Source organism: Podarcis cretensis, assembly GCF_951804945.1.
Source record: "Podarcis cretensis genome assembly, chromosome: 7".
In the NCBI taxonomy this organism is placed as follows: domain Eukaryota; kingdom Metazoa; phylum Chordata; class Lepidosauria; order Squamata; family Lacertidae; genus Podarcis; species Podarcis cretensis.
The window spans coordinates 86,114,236-86,135,652 of NC_137176.1; the positions used below are offsets into that span (position 1 = coordinate 86,114,236).

At 46.3% G+C, this 21,417-nt stretch overlaps 1 protein-coding gene and 1 long non-coding RNA gene across 3 annotated transcripts in view; one reads left to right on the plus strand and one right to left on the minus strand.

Annotated features, from left to right (window-relative positions):
* Window positions 1–21,417, minus strand: part of FAM135B (family with sequence similarity 135 member B) — a 162,504-nt gene that overhangs the window by 73,667 nt on the left and 67,420 nt on the right. Inside the window, exon 3 of the mRNA XM_079984151.1 lies at window positions 6,730–6,809. Within this exon, the coding sequence (XP_079840277.1) occupies window positions 6,730–6,809 (80 nt within the window). The remainder of the gene's footprint in view (window positions 1–6,729; window positions 6,810–21,417) is intronic.
* On the plus strand, window positions 19,474–21,224 carry LOC307220580. 2 transcript variants are annotated; one of them, XR_013840946.1, is made up of 4 exons: window positions 19,474–20,168; window positions 20,527–20,588; window positions 20,770–20,950; window positions 21,201–21,224. It is a non-coding gene; the product is annotated as an uncharacterized lncRNA (long non-coding RNA). The 2 variants fall into 2 exon arrangements; XR_013840947.1 differs by having other exon boundaries at window positions 19,475–20,168; window positions 20,827–20,950.

Consider the following 21,417-nt stretch of genomic DNA (forward strand, 5'->3'; position numbering starts at 1 on the left):
AGGCTATTAATGCTCACACGCTATCAGTGCACATAATTATTTCAGATCATAACCTAGCGAAGTACATGATTCGCTATGCACATCTGGGCTAAAGCAGGGTTTGATATCTTGCAAAGAAGGAAAACAAACATGAATGTGCATTCAGATAACTTGACAATATCATCCACAGTAGCAGAGCTTGGGGTCCTGTGTGACACCAAAATTTGGTGCCTCCCGCCACTTGCCTTCCATTCTACAACATAGTTTAGGGTTTCCATATAGAATTTAACTAGCAAAAATAGCGAAAATAGCGGCCGGGGGGATTTCAGAAAATGTCCAGGATTTTGTGGCTGATTGCGTTAACAACTTTGTTTTTCCTAAAAGAAAAAGAAAAAAGCTAAACAACTGTCTGGAATTTTACTTCCAGAAATATGGCAACCATAACATAGTTGCGGCACTCCTAAGGCTCTGCAGGCAGTGGAATCAAAATGGCCACTGTTGTTGTTTAGTCGTGTTCGACTCTCCGTGACCCCATGAACCATAGCATGCCTTGAAAACTCTCACTTTCTTCTCAAAGCTTCTCCTTTTTTATGTCCATGGAGTTTTCTTGGCAAAATACTGGAGTGGTTTGCCAGTTCCTTCTCCAGGTGGATCACATTTAGTCTAAACTCTCGGCTATGACCTGTCCGTCTTGGGTGGCCCTGCACAGCATAGCTCATAGCTTCTTATTCAAGCCCCTTCGCCACGACAAGGCGGTGATCCATGACCCATCAAACTGGTCGCACTCCCCTAAATCAAGCTCTGACTCCAGGGAGATTTGTGTTGAGGATTTCATTCATAGCTTTGGCAGACAGGGAACCTCATGCATTTTCAGTTCCCGCTGTTACTCACTGCTTGGCAGACAGCTCCTGTCCATTGCCTCTGCCTCCCCACAGCCCCACAGCCCTCTGGGGAAGCTTGCAGTCTCACTCCTAACAACTCTCAGCACCCATAAAAAGCTATAGCTCCCAGAATTCTTTGGGGGTAGCTATGATTGTTTAAAGGGTTCTTTAACTGTGTGATGTGAAGGTGGCCTAAGTCATGCTGCTCTGCTTATTTGAAGCTCCGCAAGGATGTAGCAAATGAACCATATAATGAAGGATCATAGCTTGTCTTGTAATTCATGAGCCCTGTCAGTTCCTGACCTTTAACAAAGTCTAATCTGTTTGAGCTAAAAACAAACAGTCCATGCTACCAGGGCCTGCATGAATTGAAACCATCCTTTTCTCCCAATGGGCATTCACCCACAGGATGCTACTATTTTAAAGAGTGCAATTCCACAGTTACTTTGCCTAGGCACACAAACTTGAAAAAACAATGACAAATCAGGTCCTCCCTTAAAGAGGGCACGTATTGCGGTGAGACCTGGAAAACTGACACCCTGTGTTGTGGGTGGGTACTGTTGGTCGGCCACAACACCTGATTGGTAGGTCCCTTGTAGCTGGTTGCAATCAGGCCAATGGGACGCAGTCCAAACGGTTCGAGGGATGAGTTTATACCAATGCATGTGACCCAGAGCTTCCTCTTTCAGTGCATGCATTCGGAACACCCAACCACCTGTCCCTACTTTTAGGGCTTTTCGCTTGAAGTTGCTATTCTGTCGTGTGTCATCTGTCATTGGGACAGGGGCACGGCAGGAATTTTCCCCACTTGGCTGACTGGCTGTTGCCATTTGGGTTTCGCCTGCTGCGTAGCAATTCATCACAACTTGTAAGGTTGCAGATAGGCTCTGGTTCAGGTGATAGGGATGGGAGAACGCTCTCACCATCCCTATGTGATGGTATTCAGTTAAAGGAATCCAGGGACTCAATGGTTTGGTCAACCCCTGAGAGGGGGTTGTGCCCGTGCCTGAGTCCAGGGGGGCATTTGGGTGGAGGAGATAGCTTGCTCCTGGCTTTCTGCTTCTTCAGGTGTTCACCCTAGGCTGACCTATGCTGGTGCCCTGGGTCAGCACTACCTGCAATGGTGCAGGGAGCTGGTCGAACCAGAGTCTATGCAACCAGTCACTTGCTGTAATCAATAGAGTTGTGGCCTAAATTCTGCCAAAAACCAAACCAAAATTTGAGTCTTGTCTGAGTTTATTTTAGGGGGGAGGTTTAAAGGTCTCAACATGCAACAGAGCCCCCCTCCCAACCATGGAAGTTGAGGAAGTATCATTTGTGTGGCGAGTTCCTGCCTCCCCCCTCAGAAATAAAGACACGAGGAACAAGAATTCGAGTTAATGGGTCGAATTATGCCACAACTTTATTGATTACAGGAATTGAGCGGTATTGGCTTAGGCATTGGTCCTAACAACTAACCAGCTTCAGCTTGCTTGAAGACCGGTGAGGGTTGTGGCCTAAATTCTGCCAAAAACCAAACCAAAATTTGAGTCTTGTCTGAGTTTATTTCAGGGGGGAGGTTTAAAAGTCTCAACATGCAACAGAGCCCCCCCCCCAACCATGGAAGTTGAGGAAGTATCACTTGTAAGAGCACCTGTGTGAATTGACCTATAAAACAGAATGCATATCAGTAGTGTGCATTGCCAGATAGCTGCTGAAAGTTTCTGCAGTCGTAAAATCCAGGAGGGTTATTCAGACACACACACACACACACACACACACACACACCCCTAGTGAGCTACCATGTGCACCAGGAGTGGAGAACCCCAGGCCAAATATGACCCTACAGGCTGACTTATATGGCCCATGGGACTTCCCCTACACCTCCTTCCCAGACCACGCCCTCTTTCCTGAGGCCACACCCCCACTGCCCCTGTTCTGCACCCTCCCTAAGTGCCTTGGAATACCTCTTGTTTGCTTGCCTGAATGGTTGGTGGAGGGCAATGTCTGCAGTGACCTCCAGTTGTTGCAGGGCTGGGACGTGACCTACTGTACAGAGGTAAAAGTCACTTCTATTGCAACACCCCTTTTTGCCTCTGGTCATGCCAGGGGTGCCAACTTAAATAAAATATGTGTGTGGGGGGGGGGTAAGTCCAGCCCTGTATAATTGATCACAAGACGTGCAACACACACCATTTGAATGGCAATGCCCATCAGTTTTGGGGACCCCCCGGCCCACTTCAATATTTTATTGGGGGAGGCGAAGGGACTTCCGCCCCTAGGAGTTGGCTCCTAATATTTATACCGATGGACTTCACTCAGTTTCCTAGGCAGTATTTTACTCTAAACTTGCTCTGAGCTTTAAGATTGGCATGTTAAGGCATGTCTGCCGCTTCCTGTCATTGTGATTAGAGACTCTGCTCTTCATCCCTTTCTTCTCAAAGTATAACTCCTGCCGAAAAGTTGCATGGCTCTATAATCAATCCTTCAACTCAGCCTCGCCTTTTGACATTTCCAATTAGCCCATTGGAAAGAGCGATAGCTAACTGCCTCTCTAACACTATTCCATTATGGACGATGGGAAAGTAAGATATCCCTATTAATTTCCTCACATGGAAGTCAGTAATATAAATGTAGCCACTTATCGCTGTTATTTTCATAAACCCAAGTTCATTTTTCAAGGTTACTGGAATGGGATGCAGTCAGATATAAATGGATAGGAAGCCCAATCTGCAACTCTATCCGGCACCAGAATAGTAAGCTATGGAGGCTACTCTTCTAAACTAAAGTGATCAAAATAATAATAATAATGATAAGAAGAAGAAGAAGAAGAAGAAGAAGAAGAAGAAGAAGAAGAAGAAGAAGAAGAAGAAGGCTGTTGTGTATAATTGGAATTCTCCCTTCCTGTGAGCTAAGGGTATGTCTGTGTTCTTCAAGTTCCGGCTGTTTAGCAGTACATGTGAAAAGGATCTTGATGTCTTGGTGGACCACAAGTTTAACATGAATCAAAAGTATCATGCAGCAGCAGAAACAGAAACATTATGCTCGTCTAGGCTGCATTAACAGAAGTGTACCATCCAAATCAAGGGAAGTAATAGCAACACTCTATTCCAGGGGTCAGCAACCTTTTTCAGCTGTGGGTCGGTCCACAGTCCCTCAGACCATGTGGTGGGCCGGACTATATTTTGAAAAAAAATATGAACAAATTCCTATGCTCCACAAATAACCCAGAGATGCATTTTAAATAAAAGCACACATTCTACTCGTGTAAAAACACCAGGCAGGCCCCACAAATAACCCAGAGATACATTTTAAATAAAAGGACATTCTACTCATGTAAAAACACGCTGATTTGTCTGTGGGCCGGATTGAGAAGGCGAATTTGTGGGGCATAGGAATTCATTCATATATTTTTTTCCAAATATAGTCTGGCCCCCCACAAGGTCTGAGGGACAGTGCACCGGCCCCCTGCTGAAAAAATTGCTGACCCCTGTTCTACACTCAAGTGGATATGCTATCATTTGCTTCCCACATTTCCTCATTCTTAAGCCCCTAGCTAGGTTGCATTAAAGAGTTTGTACACCCAGCAGCTAATCATTCTTTTCTTGACAGAAAGTGAATTGGAGAGCCCAAATCAGATAGAAGGTCTGTTTGGGATAACTGTTGGCGCCAGCAGAACTACAGCAATCCATTTCCAAAATGGTACCTGCCAGATTCACGTAATACATTGGTATTTGTGCCTTTTAAAACATTAACCTGTAAAATCCTGGATATTATTCACGCAGGTTCATTACAGCATTAAAAAATTATAATCATATGGCATTCAATGGAAAATAAAAAGTTTTGTCCTCTCTCTTGTACTTCAAAAGGCAGTAAATTTGCTTCCAGTTGATGGAGGCAGAAATTGCTTCCTTCGAGCGTTATTGGAACTAATGACAGCAATTTGATACAATCCCGAGTCTTGAGTCTTTCCTGCTCCACTGAGCAATGAGCAGCGCAAACTTGTTGGGACAGCATCAAAAGGCTCATCAAACACATCTTTCAAAGAATGAAGAAAAATGGTGCTCCTTCAGTAAGTCATATTTAAAACAGCAGCGAAACCGACTCAAATGAAAACCAACTCAAATGGTATTTTTCTTTTGTGGGTGGGAGAAATCCAGACAAATTTCCATGACAGTATGCATAAGACTACCACAATAATTTCACTTTTTGGAAGTAAATGCCATTGAAAACAGAGGGACACAAAAATGGCATGACAACAAAGAAGAATGGCAGCTGAAATTGACAGAATATGTAGAAATGGCAAGTTTGGAGTGTAAAATCAGAGATCAGGAAGAGACTGGTTTGAAAGAAAATTGGAAAATATTTTCAGAATACTTAAAAACTCAGTGTAAAAATGTTAAAACGCAAATAGGATTTGAGTAAGAACAGCAGTGGGGGGTGAACTTTCTGTTTTTCTTGTGAGGTAAGGTGAAGGTGTAGAGTAACTATGATATGCAGCATAAATTGAAATTTTGAGGGAACCATGGAGGGAGGGAGGGGGAAATCATAGGTGGAATGACTGATTGCTAAATTTGAAATGTTGTTGAATTGTTTATTTGTTTAAAAAAACAAAGAGTTCCCTGGGAAGTGGGGCTGTTAAACCACTCTGGGAATTGTAGCTCTGTGAGGGGAATGGGATCTCCTAACAGCTCCTATCACCCTTAACAAACTGCAGTTCTCAGGATTCTTTGGGGAAAGCCATGAGAGGGGTCAGCAAACTTTTTCAGCAGGGGGCTGGTTCACTGTCCCTCAGACCTTGTGGGGGGCCAGACTATATTGGGGGGGGGAATGAATGAATTCCTATGCCCCACAAATACCCCAGAGATGCATTTTAAATAAAAGCATACATTCTACTCATGTCAAAACACCAGGCAGGCCCCACAAATACAGTGGTACCTCGGGTTACAGATGCTTCAGGCTACAAACGCTTCAGGTTACAGACTCTGCTAACCCAGAAATAGTACCTCAGGTTAAGAGCTTTGCTTCAGGATGAGAACAGAAATCGTGCGGTGGTGGTACAGCGGCAGTGGGAGGCCCCTTTAGCTAAAGTGGTACCTCAGGTTAAGAACAGTTTCAGGTTAAGAACAGACCTCCAGAACAAATTAAGTTCTTAACCTGAGATACCACAGTAACCCAGAGATGCATTTTAAATAAAAGGACACATTCTACTCTTGTAAAAACATGCTGATTCCTGGACCGTCTGCGGATTGAGATGGCGATTGGATCTGGCCCCCGGCAATTGGATCTGGCCCCCGGGCCTTAGTTTGCCTACCCATGGCCATGACTATTTAAAGGAGGTATAATCAGTGGCGTAGCGTGGGTTGTCAGCACCCGGGGCAAGGCAAGTACTTTGCGCCCCCTAACCCGTGGATTTGCGCCCCCTAACCCTACCCCTAACCCTAACCCCCAGATGTTGCGCCCGGTGCGGCCGGCCCCCCCTGCACCCCCCACGCTATGCCACTGGGTATAATAGTGCTTTAAATATATGGTGAAGATGTGATCTAATAGGTCTCGATGGTAGGCTGATAGGCACATCATCCTTTGATTCTGATCTCAAGATTCAGGCAAACGATTTCTATAGGTGTGAGCTTGTCCTAAACCATTTAGGTCTTTAAAAGTCATTACCAGAATTTTTAACCGGGCATGGAAACGAATAGGTAACCACACTGCCATCCCAGCTGTGTAGACTCTATACACTTTGAGGTTTTGCAGAACTATTCTAGACTCAACTTCAGATTTGACCATTACAGTGTGGCTCTTTCAGTTCACCCTCCTGAGTTTCTGGCTCCATCCCTCAAGCCAGGTTGAACTCACCTCATTCAAAGCCATTTCTCCTTTCTTTTCTCACCTGTTTGTTCAACAATGGTCGCCAACAATCGATGTGGGATCCTGGGTGGGACCTTCAGACTTGCGTGCACCAAGTAATACCTATAGAGAGAGGGTTTTTGGAGGGGAAAAAAGAAAACTCTTATAGAAGGAACTGCAGCCTTCCTTCAAAAAAGCAAATATTTTGCTTGTTTATTTATGTATTTACTTACTGCTATACTGCCCAATAACCAAATTTTACAACAAAGGTGAAATCCATAAAGCAGAACAATAGCTAAAATCTATAATGCTTTATTTGTTTGTTATTGTAGATTGGACTTGTTTTAATATGGCCCACCAAATGGTTTCAGAGTGGAGTGGGTTGCAAAAATATCACAGAATAAGTACACCGCACAATTAAAACCATAAAACAAAACCACAAGAAACCTTTCCAGAATCACAGGACAGCAACACAGGAGAGCTGTGCATGCATGGAAATCCAGGTGGACAGATAATGTCCACTCAACCAAAGGCCAGGGGAAAGAGGTGCATCTGGCCAGTTGTCGAAAAGCATAAAGTGATGATACAAAGCACAGCTCGTAGGGAAAAGGTAAAAGTAAAGGACCCCTGGATGGTTAAGTCCAGTCAAAGGTGACAATGGGGTTGTGGCGCTCATCTCACTTTCAGGCCGAGGGAGCCGATGTTTGTCCACAGAGAGCTTTCTGGGTCATGTGGCCAGCATTGACTAAACCGCTTCTGGTGCAACGGAACAGTGTGACGGAAACCAGAGTGCACAGAAAAGCCATTTACCTTTCTGCCACAGTGGTACCTATTTATCTACTTGCACTAATGTCCTTTCGAACTGCTAGGTTGGCAGGAGCTGGGACAGAGCAATGGGAGCTCAACCCGTCGTGGGGATTTGAACCGCCAACCTTCTGATCAGCAAGCCCAAGAGTAAGAACACTGGCCAATCTAGTGCAATGTCATCTACACTGGCTGGCAGTGGCTCTCCAAGCTGGGGACCTCCCCAGCCCTACCTAGAGATGCTGAGCTTTGAACCTGGAACTTCTGCATGCAAAGCAAGTGTTCTCCTGCTAAGTTGGGACCCTTCCCTAATATCCAAGGGAAGAGTTTGGATAGGATTAACAAAATTTCTCTGGAGTGCTTGTACAGAGCCATCATATTTCTTGGTAATACTGCTTCTTCTTCTTCTAAGCAGCAAGGCTAAGACCGTAATAACATGAAAGAGAACATTTCTGTGAAATAGAATAGACTGCATTGCCTGCTCACATTCTCAAGTCAACTATACGTGTTTCATCCAGGAATTTAAAGGTCAGAGAGAATGGTGCAACTATTCCACTCCCAATGATTTCCAATCTATTTTTCTTTTTCTTTTTTCATTCCAGGAGGTCAGAAGTCTTCCCTTTATATGGTAGAGATGTACACAGAGAATACCAATACCAGTATCACTGGGTATATTCACAGCCCTAACAGATTTCTGTAGTACAAACAAGGGATTCATGTTACTGAAAAGATGCAAACAGCAAAATTCTCTCATGCTTTTGATGACTGTGGAGAACTGGGGTGACTTATATTGCTGGACTCCCATCAGGTCCAGCCCATAGGGCCAGTGGTGCCAATAGGGCCAGTGGTGGAGCATGGTGGAAAATGTACTCCAGCATATCTGACACAGGAAACACATTGGCTACCTTTGATGTATCAGAAGATTTTCCATTCTGTTGGGTTAGAAGCCACAGTGCCAACATTCCCTTTTATGCCCAATGGTACAGATTTGCATCCAGCAGCCCTGATTAAATTTAAAAATAAGATAAATAAGAACACAAGAGTCCTGGTGGATCAAGTCAAAGACTCATTCTACTCCAGTATCCTGTTCTAACAGAGGCCAACTTGATGCCTATGTGAAGTTCACAAAGAGGACATTAGCACAACAACCTTCTTTCTCCCTACTTGTCATTTCTATCAGCTGGCATTCAGAAGCAGACAGCCTCCCAATTATAGACTTATCTACAGGGTCAGAGGGGACGCAGGTGGCGCTGTGGGTTAAAGCCTCAGCGCCTAGGGCTTGCCGATCGAAAGGTCGGCGGTTCGAATCCCTGCGGCGGGGTGCGCTCCCGCTGCTCGGTCCCAGCGCCTGCCAACCTAGCAGTTCGAAAGCACCTCCGGGTGCAAGTAGATAAATAGGGACCGCTTACCAGCGGGAAGGTAAACGGCGTTTCCGTGTGCGGCTCTGGCTCTGGCCAGAGCAGCGATGTCATGCTGGCCACGTGACCTGGAAGTGTCTCCGGACAGCGCTGGCCCCTGGCCTCTTAAGTGAGATGGGCGCACAACCCCAGAGTCTGTCAAGACTGGCCCGTACGGGCAGGGGTACCTTTACCTTTACCTTTTACAGGGTCAGAGCATCACTTTGCTGTTGTCGTCCTAAGAGTCATCATTTCCAGCCTTGAACAAATCAAGAGTGAACAAGATTGCATTTGGGAAGAATGGACTGTGAGACTTTGAGCTCTAGTTTCACTCCTACAAGTGAGCCAATCACAAGCTCCAGGATTGCCAGCCAATCAGATTTCAGTTTCTAACACCAGTTGTGAAAATCTGTTAAACACTGTAGGCTGTGGTTTGGCTCATTGGCTGAAACCAGCTAGAACTCAAAGCTCTGCAGATGAAACTCCCAGGTTGGCCAACAATTTTAATCCTAGATACGTTTATGCTAACCAACAAGACTTCCAGTTGCAACAGTGATTGGCTAGTCCCAGATTATGATTTAAAAGCCATCCACCATATTTCCTCATGAGAAAGTGTACATAAGATGCAATTGTTGTTCATCTAGCATCTCATTCTGTATCCTGTGACATCAGTCCCTAATGGTCTACCACAGTGATGGGGACGTTCATGCCTTTCCATTGTTATTGGCCATGCTGGGAATGACAGGAGGTGGAGTTTGACTTCATGAGGACCATAGGTTCCACATCCCTTCCTTACATCAAGAAAGGATAGAACTCAACAGTGCTTTTCTTCTTAAAAAAAAAAAGTTTGGGGGTACTCTCATTTTCCTACTCATATTGAAATACTACCCCTCAACAAGGCCAAACTTAGATTCACAAAATGTTTAGGGGTATGTGTACTCCTGTGTCCCCCCCCCCCAGAAAAAAGCACTAGAACTGGGACAGCTTTGTGGGGAGGGGGTTAACTTGAGAGGAACACCAAATAAACATGGAAGAAAAACACCGGTCACAGACATATGGTGTAGCAAAGTGGTTAAAGGCATATCTGAGTCAAAGCAGATCTCAGGAATGGTAATACAAGCCTAAGTTACAGGAGGTTTTTTTCTTTTTGTGTGTGTGTTAATATTTCATTGAGAAGTTTCAATTATAACAAAATAAAGTGGTACAAAGAAAAAGAAAAGAAGAAAATAAAAATAAAAAAGGCACAACAATGTGTAGAGGAAAAAAACATGAATATATACGAAAAATATCCTAACATACATTCTTTTGATATTATTATCCAAATGCATATGTAAATATTAAGAGCCTATTCCATTTTGCATAAACTCATTCCAAATATTGTCATATTTATCCAAACAAGGTCTATGTTTGTAAGCAGTCTATTCATAAGTCGGGAGTGTTGTCATATTGTCGATCCACTTATCAAAGGGGATCTTATCTTGATTCTTCCAGTTCCTCAATATAAGTCTCTAGGCTACCATTAGAACATGTGGAATCCATTTTCATTGTCCTGCTGTTAACTTCCAGACAATGGGAATATAGTTCTAAAGAATGTTCTCATCCCATCTTATAGGGTTGTTGAAATGATAAAATAAATACTATATATGCCACGTTCCTAGGAGGAGGAGGAGTAGTTTGGATTTGATATCCCACTTTATCACTACCCGAAGGAGTCTCAAAGCGGCTAACATTATCCTTTCTCTCACCCCCCCCCCAACAAACACTCTGTGAGGTGAGTGAGGCTGAGAGACTTCAAAGAAGTGTGACTAGCCCAAGTTCACCCAGCAGCTGCATGTGGAGGAGCAGAGACGTGAACCCGGTTCCTCAGATTATGAGTCTACCACTCTTAAACACTACACCACACTGGCTCTCTAGAGCACTTCAGGAACTCAGCAACCTCATACTTCACACACTTCAGGAACTCAGCAACCTTTGAGGATCTCATACCCGGAGATCTGTTCCATGTTAAGATCAGACAGCCAATAGGCAAATGGAAACCAAGCAGCTGGCAGACATCGAAGCAGCTGGCCCACATAGTATTTACTGAATGAAGAGCTAGGACACTTCGCGATGCTGTCATATCTGTGGCTCCCAGTGTTAAATAGTCTGCCATTAGAAACAGAAAAGCAAAAGCAGCACTTTGCCTTGACACAGAAGAATTTATCATCCAGCAGGACGCCTTGAGAAACACAGTTGTGATCACAGTGTGTCATCACCCGGACAGATTGCTACTCTACTACTGTGACAGCAAGCGTTGCCACTTGCCAGTGACAGATTACTCCAGCGCAGATCCCTGATTCCCACGCGTGTAGGAGAGCAGCTTGCTCAGAGAGGGGCCAAGTGTCGGGGTGATGGGGTACCCCGTTTGGAGATGAGGATAAATGCATTATTTTTGTGCATTCATTTGTATCACAATGCATACCTCCTCTCTTATAATGCATAGGTCAGCCTTTCTCAACCTGTGAGTCCCCAGATGTTGTTGAACTACGACTCCCATCACCCCTAGCTAGCAAGGCCAGAGCTAAGGGATGATGGGAGGTGTAGTCTAAAAACATCTGGGGACCCACAGGTTGAGAACCACTGGCATAGGTATTACTCAAGTCAACTAACAGCGATTAAAAGAAATGATTCCCAAAACAAACAAAATACAAGGACTCTCCTGTGTGTGAGTGTCTGAGGGCCCTGCTCCTTCCTGCCACTCACCATCTGGCCTGGGGCGGGGCCTGAAGCCTCATAAGGACTGCTGCGCTCTGCTGCCCAGGAGGACTCTCCTGTGTGAGTGTCTGAGGGCCCTGCTCCTTCTTGCCACTCACCACCTGGCCCGGGGCAGGGCCTGACGGGCCTCACTAGGACAGTTGCTGTTACTGCTGGAGGGGTGCAGAGTGCTTTTAAAATGTTTTAAAAAATTTTATTTTGAATTTTTTGTATGTGGGGGTGGGGGGGTGGATGTTTATTGGGCCTGGGAATTTGTTTGATTTTATGTTTTTTTGTAATTTTTATTGTTTTTTGTTTGTATTGTTTTATTTGTGGTGTTGTTGTTTTTTTAAAGGTGTTATTTTGTTCTTAAGGGGAGGGGTCAGGGCTGCTGGGGAGTTGGTCCCAGCCAACAAAATGGCTGGGACAGGTTTCACAGGGGGGAATGCACTGGGACAACCGATCTCAGTGATCACGGGTAGGAGGAGGAGTTACGCTAAGACCAGACCATGTCATTACAGAGGAGGCAGGTTTAGTCGTTGTTTGAGGACTATCCCTGCCTCCGGGTCTGGTCCTGACCGGATGGATACTAGAATCAGCAAGGGATACCCACATGACCTGAAAGTGCTGCTGTGCAATGCCAGGTCAATGATTCATAAGACCACTGCCATCCATGACTTGATCATGGAAGGAGGACTTGACCTGGCATGTGTAACAGAGACTTGGTTGGATGAAGCAGATGGGCCTGTCCTTGCTGCTGCTTGTCCACCAGGTTTCTCTTACGCACAGCAACCCAGGTCATGTGGGCGGGGAGGGGGGGTTGCAGTGATTTTTAGGAAGTCATTAGTTTGCACCAGGCGTCCTATTGGGAAGACCCAATTTTCCGAGTGCATGTTCTGGAAGTTGGGCAATAGGGGCAGTACAGGATTCCTTTTGATGTACCGACCTCCCCGCTGCACCAAGGATTCCCTGCCCGAGCTGCTTCAGGTCGTGGCGGATGTTCTCCTGGAGACACCTAGCTTGGTTGTCCTAGGGGATTTTAACATCCATGCCGACACGACCTTACAAGGGGCCGCTCGGGACTTCGTGGAAAGCATGGCCTCCATGGGGCTGTCCCTGAATAAGTCTGGCCCAACCCATAGCCGCGGACATGCCTTGGACCTGGTGTTTACCTCTATGGATGTTGGTGATCTGACACTAAGTAAAAGTGAAACGAAAGAAGTGCCATGGTCAGATCACTTCCTGGTGCAACTGGACTTCTCTGCGACCCATCCCCTCTGCAGGGAGGTCGGACCGATTCGGATGGTCCGCCCCCGCCACTTAATGGATCCAAATGGTTTCCAGAGAGTGGTAGGGGATGCTTTATCCCATGTTGATGGCCTTTCAGCCAATTCCCTGGTGGCCCGCTGGAATGTGGAGTTAACCAGGGCTATTGACTGTTTGGCTCCGAAGCGCCCTCTCCGGGCATGGAGCCCGGAGAGCCCCATGGTTTTCCACGGATCTGAGGGCAATGAAACAATCGTTGAGACGACTAGAGCACCGGTGGTGGATAACTCATTCCGAATCTGACCGGACACAGGTTAGAGCTCAACGTCGAGCCTACCAAGTGGCGATAGCGACGGCGAAGAAGACTTTCTTCACCGCCTCTATTGCATCTGCAGAAAACAGCAGCAGGAGACTCTTTCAGGTGGTTCACAATTTAGCGGAACCACCTGTAACATTGGGGCCCAGTACGGGCCATATGTTCTCCTGCAATGATTTTGCAAATTTTTTTGCAGATAAAATCGCTCAGATTCGGGAAGAAGTAGACTCCACCGTGGGAGCAGGGCTGGGGCGGGAGAGTGCTAGAGTCCTGTCTGGTCAAGTTGTGTGGGATCAATTCCAATCTGTTACCTCCGAGGATGTGGACAGGCTGCTTGGACGAGTGAAGCCAACCACCCATCCTGGCTTATAAAAGCTAGCCGGGAAGGACTGGGCGATGGGCTTCGTGGAGTGGTGAATGCTTCCCTCCGTGAGGGAGCCTTCCCAGACCCGCTGAAAGAGGCGGTTATTAAACCGCTTCTTAAAAAACCATCTTTAGATGCGGCCACGATGGCCAATTATCGCCCAGTCTCAAACCTTCCATTCTTGGGCAAGGTGATTGAGCGAGTGGTTGCTGAACAACTCCAGTCACGCCTGGAAGAAGCGGACCATTTGGATCCCTTCCAGTCGGGATTCAGGCCTCATCATGGGACTGAAACTGCCTTGGTCGCACTGGTTGATGATCTCCGGCGGGCTAGGGACAAAGGTGAGAGCTGTTTCCTAGTTCTGCTGGATCTCTCAGCGGCGTTTGATACCATCGACCATAACATCCTTCTGGACCGTCTTGAGGGGCTGGGAGCTGGGGGCACTGTCATACAGTGGTTCCGCTCCTTCCTCCTGGGCCGTGTTCAGAAAGTGTTAGTGGGGGATGAGTGTTCAGACCCCTGGGCTCTCACTTGTGGGGTGCCTCAGGGCTCTGTCCTATCTCCCATGCTTTTCAACATTTACATGCAGCCACTGGGAGAGATCATCAGGAGGTTTGGGCTGGGTGTTCATCAGTATGCAGATGATACCCAGCTCTACCTCTCTTTTAAATCAGAACCAGTGAAGGCGGTGAAGGTCCTGTGTGAGTGTCTGGAAGCGGTTGGAGGATGGATGGCGGCTAACAGATTGAGGTTGAATCCTGACAAGACAGAAGTACTGTTTTGGGGGGACAGGAGGCGGGCAGGTGTGGAGGATTCCCTGGTCCTGAATGGGGTAACTGTGCCCCTGAAGGACCAGGTGCGCAGCCTGGGAGTCATTTTGGACTCACAGCTGTCCATGGAGGCACAGGTCAAATCTGTATCCAGGGCAGCTGTTTACCAGCTCCATCTGGTACGTAGGCTGAGACCCTATCTGCCTGCAGACTGTCTCGCCAGAGTGGTACATGCTCTGGTCATCTCCCGCTTGGACTACTGCAATGTGCTCTACGTGGGGCTACCTTTGAAGGTGACCCGGAAACTACAACTAATCCAGAATGCGGCAGCTAGACTGGTGACTGGGAGCGGCCGCCGAGACCATATAACACCGGTCTTGAAAGACCTACATTGGCTCCCAGTACGTTTCCGAGCACAATTCAAAGAGTTGGTGCTGACCTTTAAAGCCCTAAACAGCCTCGGTCCAGTATATCTGAAGGAGCGTCTCCTCCCCCATCGTTCTGCCCGGACACTGAGGTCCAGCTCCGAGGGCCTTCTGGCGGTTCCCTCACTGCGAGAGGCCAAGTTACAGGGAACCAGGCAGAGGGCCTTCTCGGTAGTGGCGCCCACCCTGTGGAATGCCCTCCCATCAGATGTCAAAGCGATAAACAACTACCTGACATTCAGAAGACATCTGAAGGCTGCCCTGTTCAGGGAAGTTTTTAATATGTGACATTTTAGTGTATTTTTCATCTTTGTTGGAAGCCGCCCATAGTGGCTGGGGAAACCCAGCCAGATGGGCGGGGTACAAATAATAAATTATTATTATTATTATTATTATTATTATTATTATTATTATTACAACAATTCCCAAAACAAACAAAACACAATAAAAAAAATACAGACAAATGCGTATGGCGATCAGATAGTGTTAATTGAAAATAGGTGTGGGGGATGTTTTTTTGGACTAAGGGCCACATTCCATTCTGGGCAACCTTTTGAGGGCCATGTGCCACTGATGGGGGCTGGCAGAGATAAATATGGGCAGGACAACAAATGCAATTTTTAGCTTTGTACATGTCAGGAGTAAGCCATCAGTAAACTACACTGTGCAACTAAGAGGTTAACCCTTTATTAGCAAGAATATGATTTGCACAGAGTTGGTGGAATGTCAGGCCTGGTGATCATAGCAGCTCATCCCCGATAGGTCTTGCTCAATGGCTCAGTTGCCAAGACTGTAAGTCCCTGCCTCCCCATGGATTCCCTCCTGTCCAGTGTTTTCCCCCCAGTAATCTGAGACTGTGTCGGTGTGAATCCCACCTCTCCTCTGCCATGTGTTTGAATGTAATGAGGTCCCATTTAAACTTAAGACCTAGGCCAAATGACACCCCTAAGCCCTCACTCTGGCTTGCTCTGGTCAGTGTTGGGCTGTTGCCCATTGGGATGGGTAGGGTGGGAGGCCAACAGTAGGTGGCGCCAGAGTCAATGACAGATAAGCTAATTCTAGTTTTGCCCCTCCTCTCTCCTGCTGAGTTCTAAAAAGGCAACTCTTGGGGTTGAAGAGGAGGAGGAAGCTGTCAGGCGGTGCCATCCCCTGGACTGGAGAAGCAAGAAAGCAGGAAGGTGAGAGCTGGCCAGTGGCAGACGGAGGCTGGTGGGGCAGAGCACAGTTCAAAGTGTTGGTGCTGACCTTTAAAGCCCTAAACGGCCTTGGTCCAGTATACCTGAAGGAGCGTCTCCACCCCCATCGTTCTCCCCGGACACTGAGGTCCAGCGCCGAGGGCCTTCTGGCGGTTCCCCCATTGCGAGAAGCCAAGTTACAGGGAACCAGGCAGAGGGCCTTTTCAGTAATGGCGCCTGCCCTGTGGAACACCCTCCCACCAGATGTCAAAGAGAACAACAACTACCAGACTTTTAGAAGACATCTGAAGGCAGCCCTGTTTAATGTTTGATGTATTACAGTATTTTAATATTTTTTTAGAAGCCACCCAGAGTGGCTGGAAAAGCCCAGCCAGATGGGCAGGGTATAAATAAATTAATGATGATGATGATGATGATGATGATGATGATGATGATGATTAGAGAATGATTAGAGAATGCCAAAGAGTTTGGTACTCTTTGAATAAATGAATGGAATCTTGCGACTCTCATCACACTGAATTTTATTTTCTTTGCAAGATCTTCAGTTTGTGGCACAATCTTTGGCCCAATACCCATTTTTACTACACCAAAGATAGGTCGTGTGTGCTTCAGAAGCTGCTGTAGGCCTTAGGCTCCTTGCACAGGGCTCCATCCTGCAGCATCAGCCTGAGCCTTCCGGAAAATGCTTTGGGGAATAAAATGCACAATCCACCAGCTTAACCTCTAAGCCCCTGCCTGGTCCAAATAAGCTTTAAAATAGGAGGCTAAGCTTCTAAAAATTGGATGTGGGTAAACCACAAATTGGATCTTCTCCTACACTGTATATGGTTATTTTTAGCTTCGAGATCAAATGGTAGTTTGCTTTTAGGAGCGTGCACTCGCAGGCATCAGGGGAGAAGAAGAAGAAAAATGAAAGCCCGAACCCTTTTATACCCCGCAGTTCTCTGACAGCCACATGAACAGGCTCTCTTGAAAGTGCCTTTCATGCTCACCTCAGGAGCTGGTGCCCTTCTTGGCACAACACGGTAGCGAGACTTGCCTTTTATTTGCTCCTGCGTTGGCATTTTTACAGTAACCTGCCCTTTGCTTCCCCTTTGGGATGCTGGACAAAGAGAGGAGAGGCAGATTTGTGTTTTTTAAAAATAAATAAATTAATTAATTAAATATATTCGGAGACTGAATGGAAACGTAATAGGAAAGGGAGCAAGCAACATTCAATTCCAGCCCAGCAGAGATATAAAACAAAGAAGGAATAGCATTGTCACCAGGGAACGGACAAGAGCCAGACATGAATGCCTTGGTAGCAGGGGATGGGCTGAGCAGGAAGACAGGCTCCTTTTGTTTTCTCCAAACAAAGCTTCCCTGTGTTCCCAAATATCTTCAGGGCCAGCCCTAATAATAGGCAAACGGAGGTGGCTGCCTCAGGCGGCAGATGCAGAGGGGTGGGAAGAGGCAGTGAGATGCCTCTGAATACCAGTCACTTGGAAATCCCAAAAGGAGAGTGCCATAGCACTGAGGTCTTGTTGGCCTCTGGGCTCCTTTGGGAAGAAGGGCTGGGTAGGAATTTAATAAATCTGGTTGGTCACTGTGAGAAAGCCTCTCCTCCTTACAGAGGGGAGGAGTTGTGAGCAGGAGCTGTTTCGTGCATTGGCAGCCCCTGCCCAGCTGGCCTGGCTGCCACGCCACACCCCCAGGTAGCCAACCAATCAGGTGGAAGCTTGGGGGCGGGGTTTTGCAGCTCAAACGTGGTCGCAGCAGCACTTCCCTTTCATTCCGCTGCTAGTTTTCATCGGATCGCCCACCCATCCTCCCTTTAGTTCATTGCTTGGTTCTTGACTTTGCTATGGACCTGTGGTTGGTCGCCTTGGTTGTCCAAGGGGCCTGGTAGGAATTTTTATCCAACTGGCAAACTGGCACCGGCCACTTGGTTTTCCGCCTACCTCGTAGCAAATCGTCACAACTTTTGGGTATTGGCGGTTAGGCATTGGAATATGTTTGTGTATTGGAGGGCAGGGTGTGGCCATCGCCTACCCCTCCACTTTATGGGTATTCCGGTAAAGGAATCCGGCAGTCGTGGATCTTGTCCGACGCCCTTGCTGGTGGCTAGGGCCATGGAACGACCCCCGGTGACATCGGGGGAGATTTCAGTTGTATTTGCATCAACAGGCTCCTCCCACTGGTAGTTAACCCTTGTTAGACTCACCCCTCCCTGAGGGGGTGGAGTCACGCTCTGTTGTTTTATCCAATGCCTAAGCCAATACCTCTCACATGCTGTAATCAATAAAGTTGAGGCCTTTTTTTTAGCCCATTAACCTAATATACTGTGTCCATGTGTCTTTCTTATCCCCAAGTGGGTGGCAGGTCCTTGAATCGCAACAGGATGCTGGACTAAATGGGTCTTTGGCCTGATCCAGTAGCGCTTTCATTACGTTCTCATGATATGGAACTGTATGAACTGACCTGGACCCTGAGATCATCAGTTGATGCCCTTCTACATGTGCTCTTTCCACGACAGGCCCAGAAGGCAGCAACGTGAAGAAAGGCCTTTTCTGCTCCCTGTCACTGGAATGCTCTCCTTGAGGAGGCTCTGCTGGTGCTTTCATTACCTATCTTTTGGCGCCAGGCAAAAAACCTTCCCTATAACCAGGCCTTGAACTGATTAAATAGTCTTTAAATAGGCCTTTTAAATGTGTTTGCAGAAGGGGGGAGGGGGTTATTGGTTCATTTTTGTTTGAGCGTATATTTTGTCTTCTCAGTTTGTGTTTTTATGTTGTGGACCACCCTGTGATCTTTGGATGAAGGGCAGTACAGTGGTACCTCAGGTTACATACGCTTCAGGTTACATACGCTTCAGGTTACAGACTCTGCTAACCCAGAAATAGTGCTTCAGGTTAAGAACTTTGCTTCAGGATGAGAACAGAAATTGTGCTCTGGCAGCACGGCGGCAGCAGGAGGCCCCATTACCTAAAGTGGTGCTTCAGGTTAAGAACAGTTTCAGGTTAAGAATGGACCTCCGGAACGAATTAAGTACTTAACCTGAGGTACCACTGTATATAAATTTAATAAATAACAATAAATAACTCTCAAAGGAGTTAGAAGCTCTGAGCAAAAGACTCAGTTAGTTTTGGCGAATATAGGAAATTCTGTTCTCAACATAAGAATTCAGCAATATTGGTGAGATCTAGAGCTCATTTATGTTGCTGTTGTTGTTGTTTAGTCGTTTAGTCATGTCCGACTCTTTGTGACCCCATGGACCAGAGCATGCCCGGCACTCCTGTCTTCCACTGCCTCCCGCAGTTTGGTCAAAATCATGTTTGTAGCTTCGCGAACACTATCCAACCATCTCGTCCTCTGTCGTCCCCTTCTCCTTGTGCCCTCCATCTTTCCCAACATCAGGGTCTTTTCCAGGGAGTCTTCCCTTCTCATGAGGTGGCCAATGTCTTGGAGCCTCAGCTTCAGGATCTGTCCTGGAGCATTCAGGGCTGATTTCCTTCAGAATGGATAGGTTTGATCTTCTTGCAGTCCATGGGACTCTCAAGAGTCTCCTCCAGCACCATAATGCAAAAGCATCAATTCGTCGGCGATCAGCCTTTATATTTCTTTTTAAAAGCCCAATTGCTATTTGAAATCTCCTTAAGGGGATTGTTGGAATTCACCCAAGTTTACCTGTTGTTCTGACCAGAATGCTGGCAATTGTGCAAGCCAAGGCTATTTTTCTCCCTTCCACGCAAGCAGAGTAAACACTTCAAAAGTACATTTAGTGCCGACAACAAATGCCAGACTGACAGCCGAGGAGACTGACGACGTCTGTTGCACCATGTGATAGATGCCTCTCTGAGAGAGGCGTTCCAACATTCCTTTGCCAACATGACTCAGTTGTGATTTACAGAAAGCCTTTCTGTGACGGAGGAAGGGAGTTGGCCCTCTGTGAGGTTTGCTTCAAGAACTCTGCTCCTATTCCAAACTGCACAGCAAACTTCAATGGATGCTCCGTGCACTGGGATGCCCCAAGATGGGTTCTAAATTAGTCCTTGTGGTGCACAGAATAGGGATGTGGGGGGAGAATTTGATTCATTTTGCTTTTAAAGGTGACCTTACCTAATTCACACTTCCTGAAACAACAAGCAAATTGAAAAACAAGGCATCCTTCAAAATTGGCATGTGTCTGTATTTTGCAATGCAGTTCCCCAGCTAAAAATGCATATACTAAGGTACAGTTTGCATATGTATGCATGTATCAGAGAAAATATGACAGAAAAAGATTTTATTAGGGAAACTGTTTTGCAAAAAAATGTGTACAATAGGCAAAATTGTGTATAAGAATGTGCCTGCTAGGAGAAATTTGCAGACAAAAATGCTGATAATTTCTCAAGAGAACTTTCTTTATTAATTGCAAACTAATGTGAAGAACTCAGCTTAAGATTGGAAAAATGAGGAAATAAGAGAAACCAAAACTGAATCTAAATACAGCAGCTTCCTCTTGCAATGGACTCCAACACCCTTCTTTATATCAATGCTCAGATGTGGGAAATGCACTTCCAAAAATTAATTTATCTTTTTCAAAAGCAGCATAAACTGAAAACAAGACGAGGAGAGACGCTATAAAGGAGAAATCTGATGGAATAAAACAGGTGAGTATCATATAATGTGGCAAGCAGCGTTGTTGAGACTGTGTCTCCAGGGACTCCAGTTCTCCCAAGTTGCCAGATTATGGTACCATTTAACAGTTATTATATAATTGTTCCTCTGGAGGGAAGAGCAGAGGATTCCTTGCATTCACTGAGAGCTGGTAACAGTTGGATTCTGCTGCAGATTTCTCGTATCACCCCGGCACTGTAAAACAGCAAACAGGAATCTGTCCCCCTCCAGATGTTGTTGGAATCCAACTCCCATCATCCCTAAGTGCAGATGTTAAGAAGACATCATTCCCCATTCCACCCTGTAGTCATCACATGGAGCACCACTTCCGTTCCACTGCAATTCCACCCCCAAAGTAAGTTATTTATCTCCCTGTCTGCTGCGGTGAAATTAAGTTACGCAAATTACACTATCATTATGTTATCCCACCCCATTGATTTAAAGGCAAATGAAACCGCCCAAAAAAATTTTGGGGGGAGAATTATCAATTACATATCATTTTCAGACTGAAAGTATCAACAGTGATTATTATTCAAATCTGCTGCATTGACTGCCGTTCCAGACATCAATTTTTGCTCCCATTTCCATTTCTCTGGCATTCCTAGTCCCAGCCACCATGACCAATGGTGGCCAGTGGAGTGTAGACACACTGGAGTGGCCAGTGTGGTGTAGTGGTTAAGAGCGGTAGTCTCATAATCTGGTGAACCGGGTTTGTGTCCCCGCTCCTCCACATGCAGCTGCTGGGTGACCTTGGGCCTGTCACACTTCTTTGAAGTCTCTCAGCCCCACACACGTCGGGGTGTTTGTTGTGGGGGAGGAAGG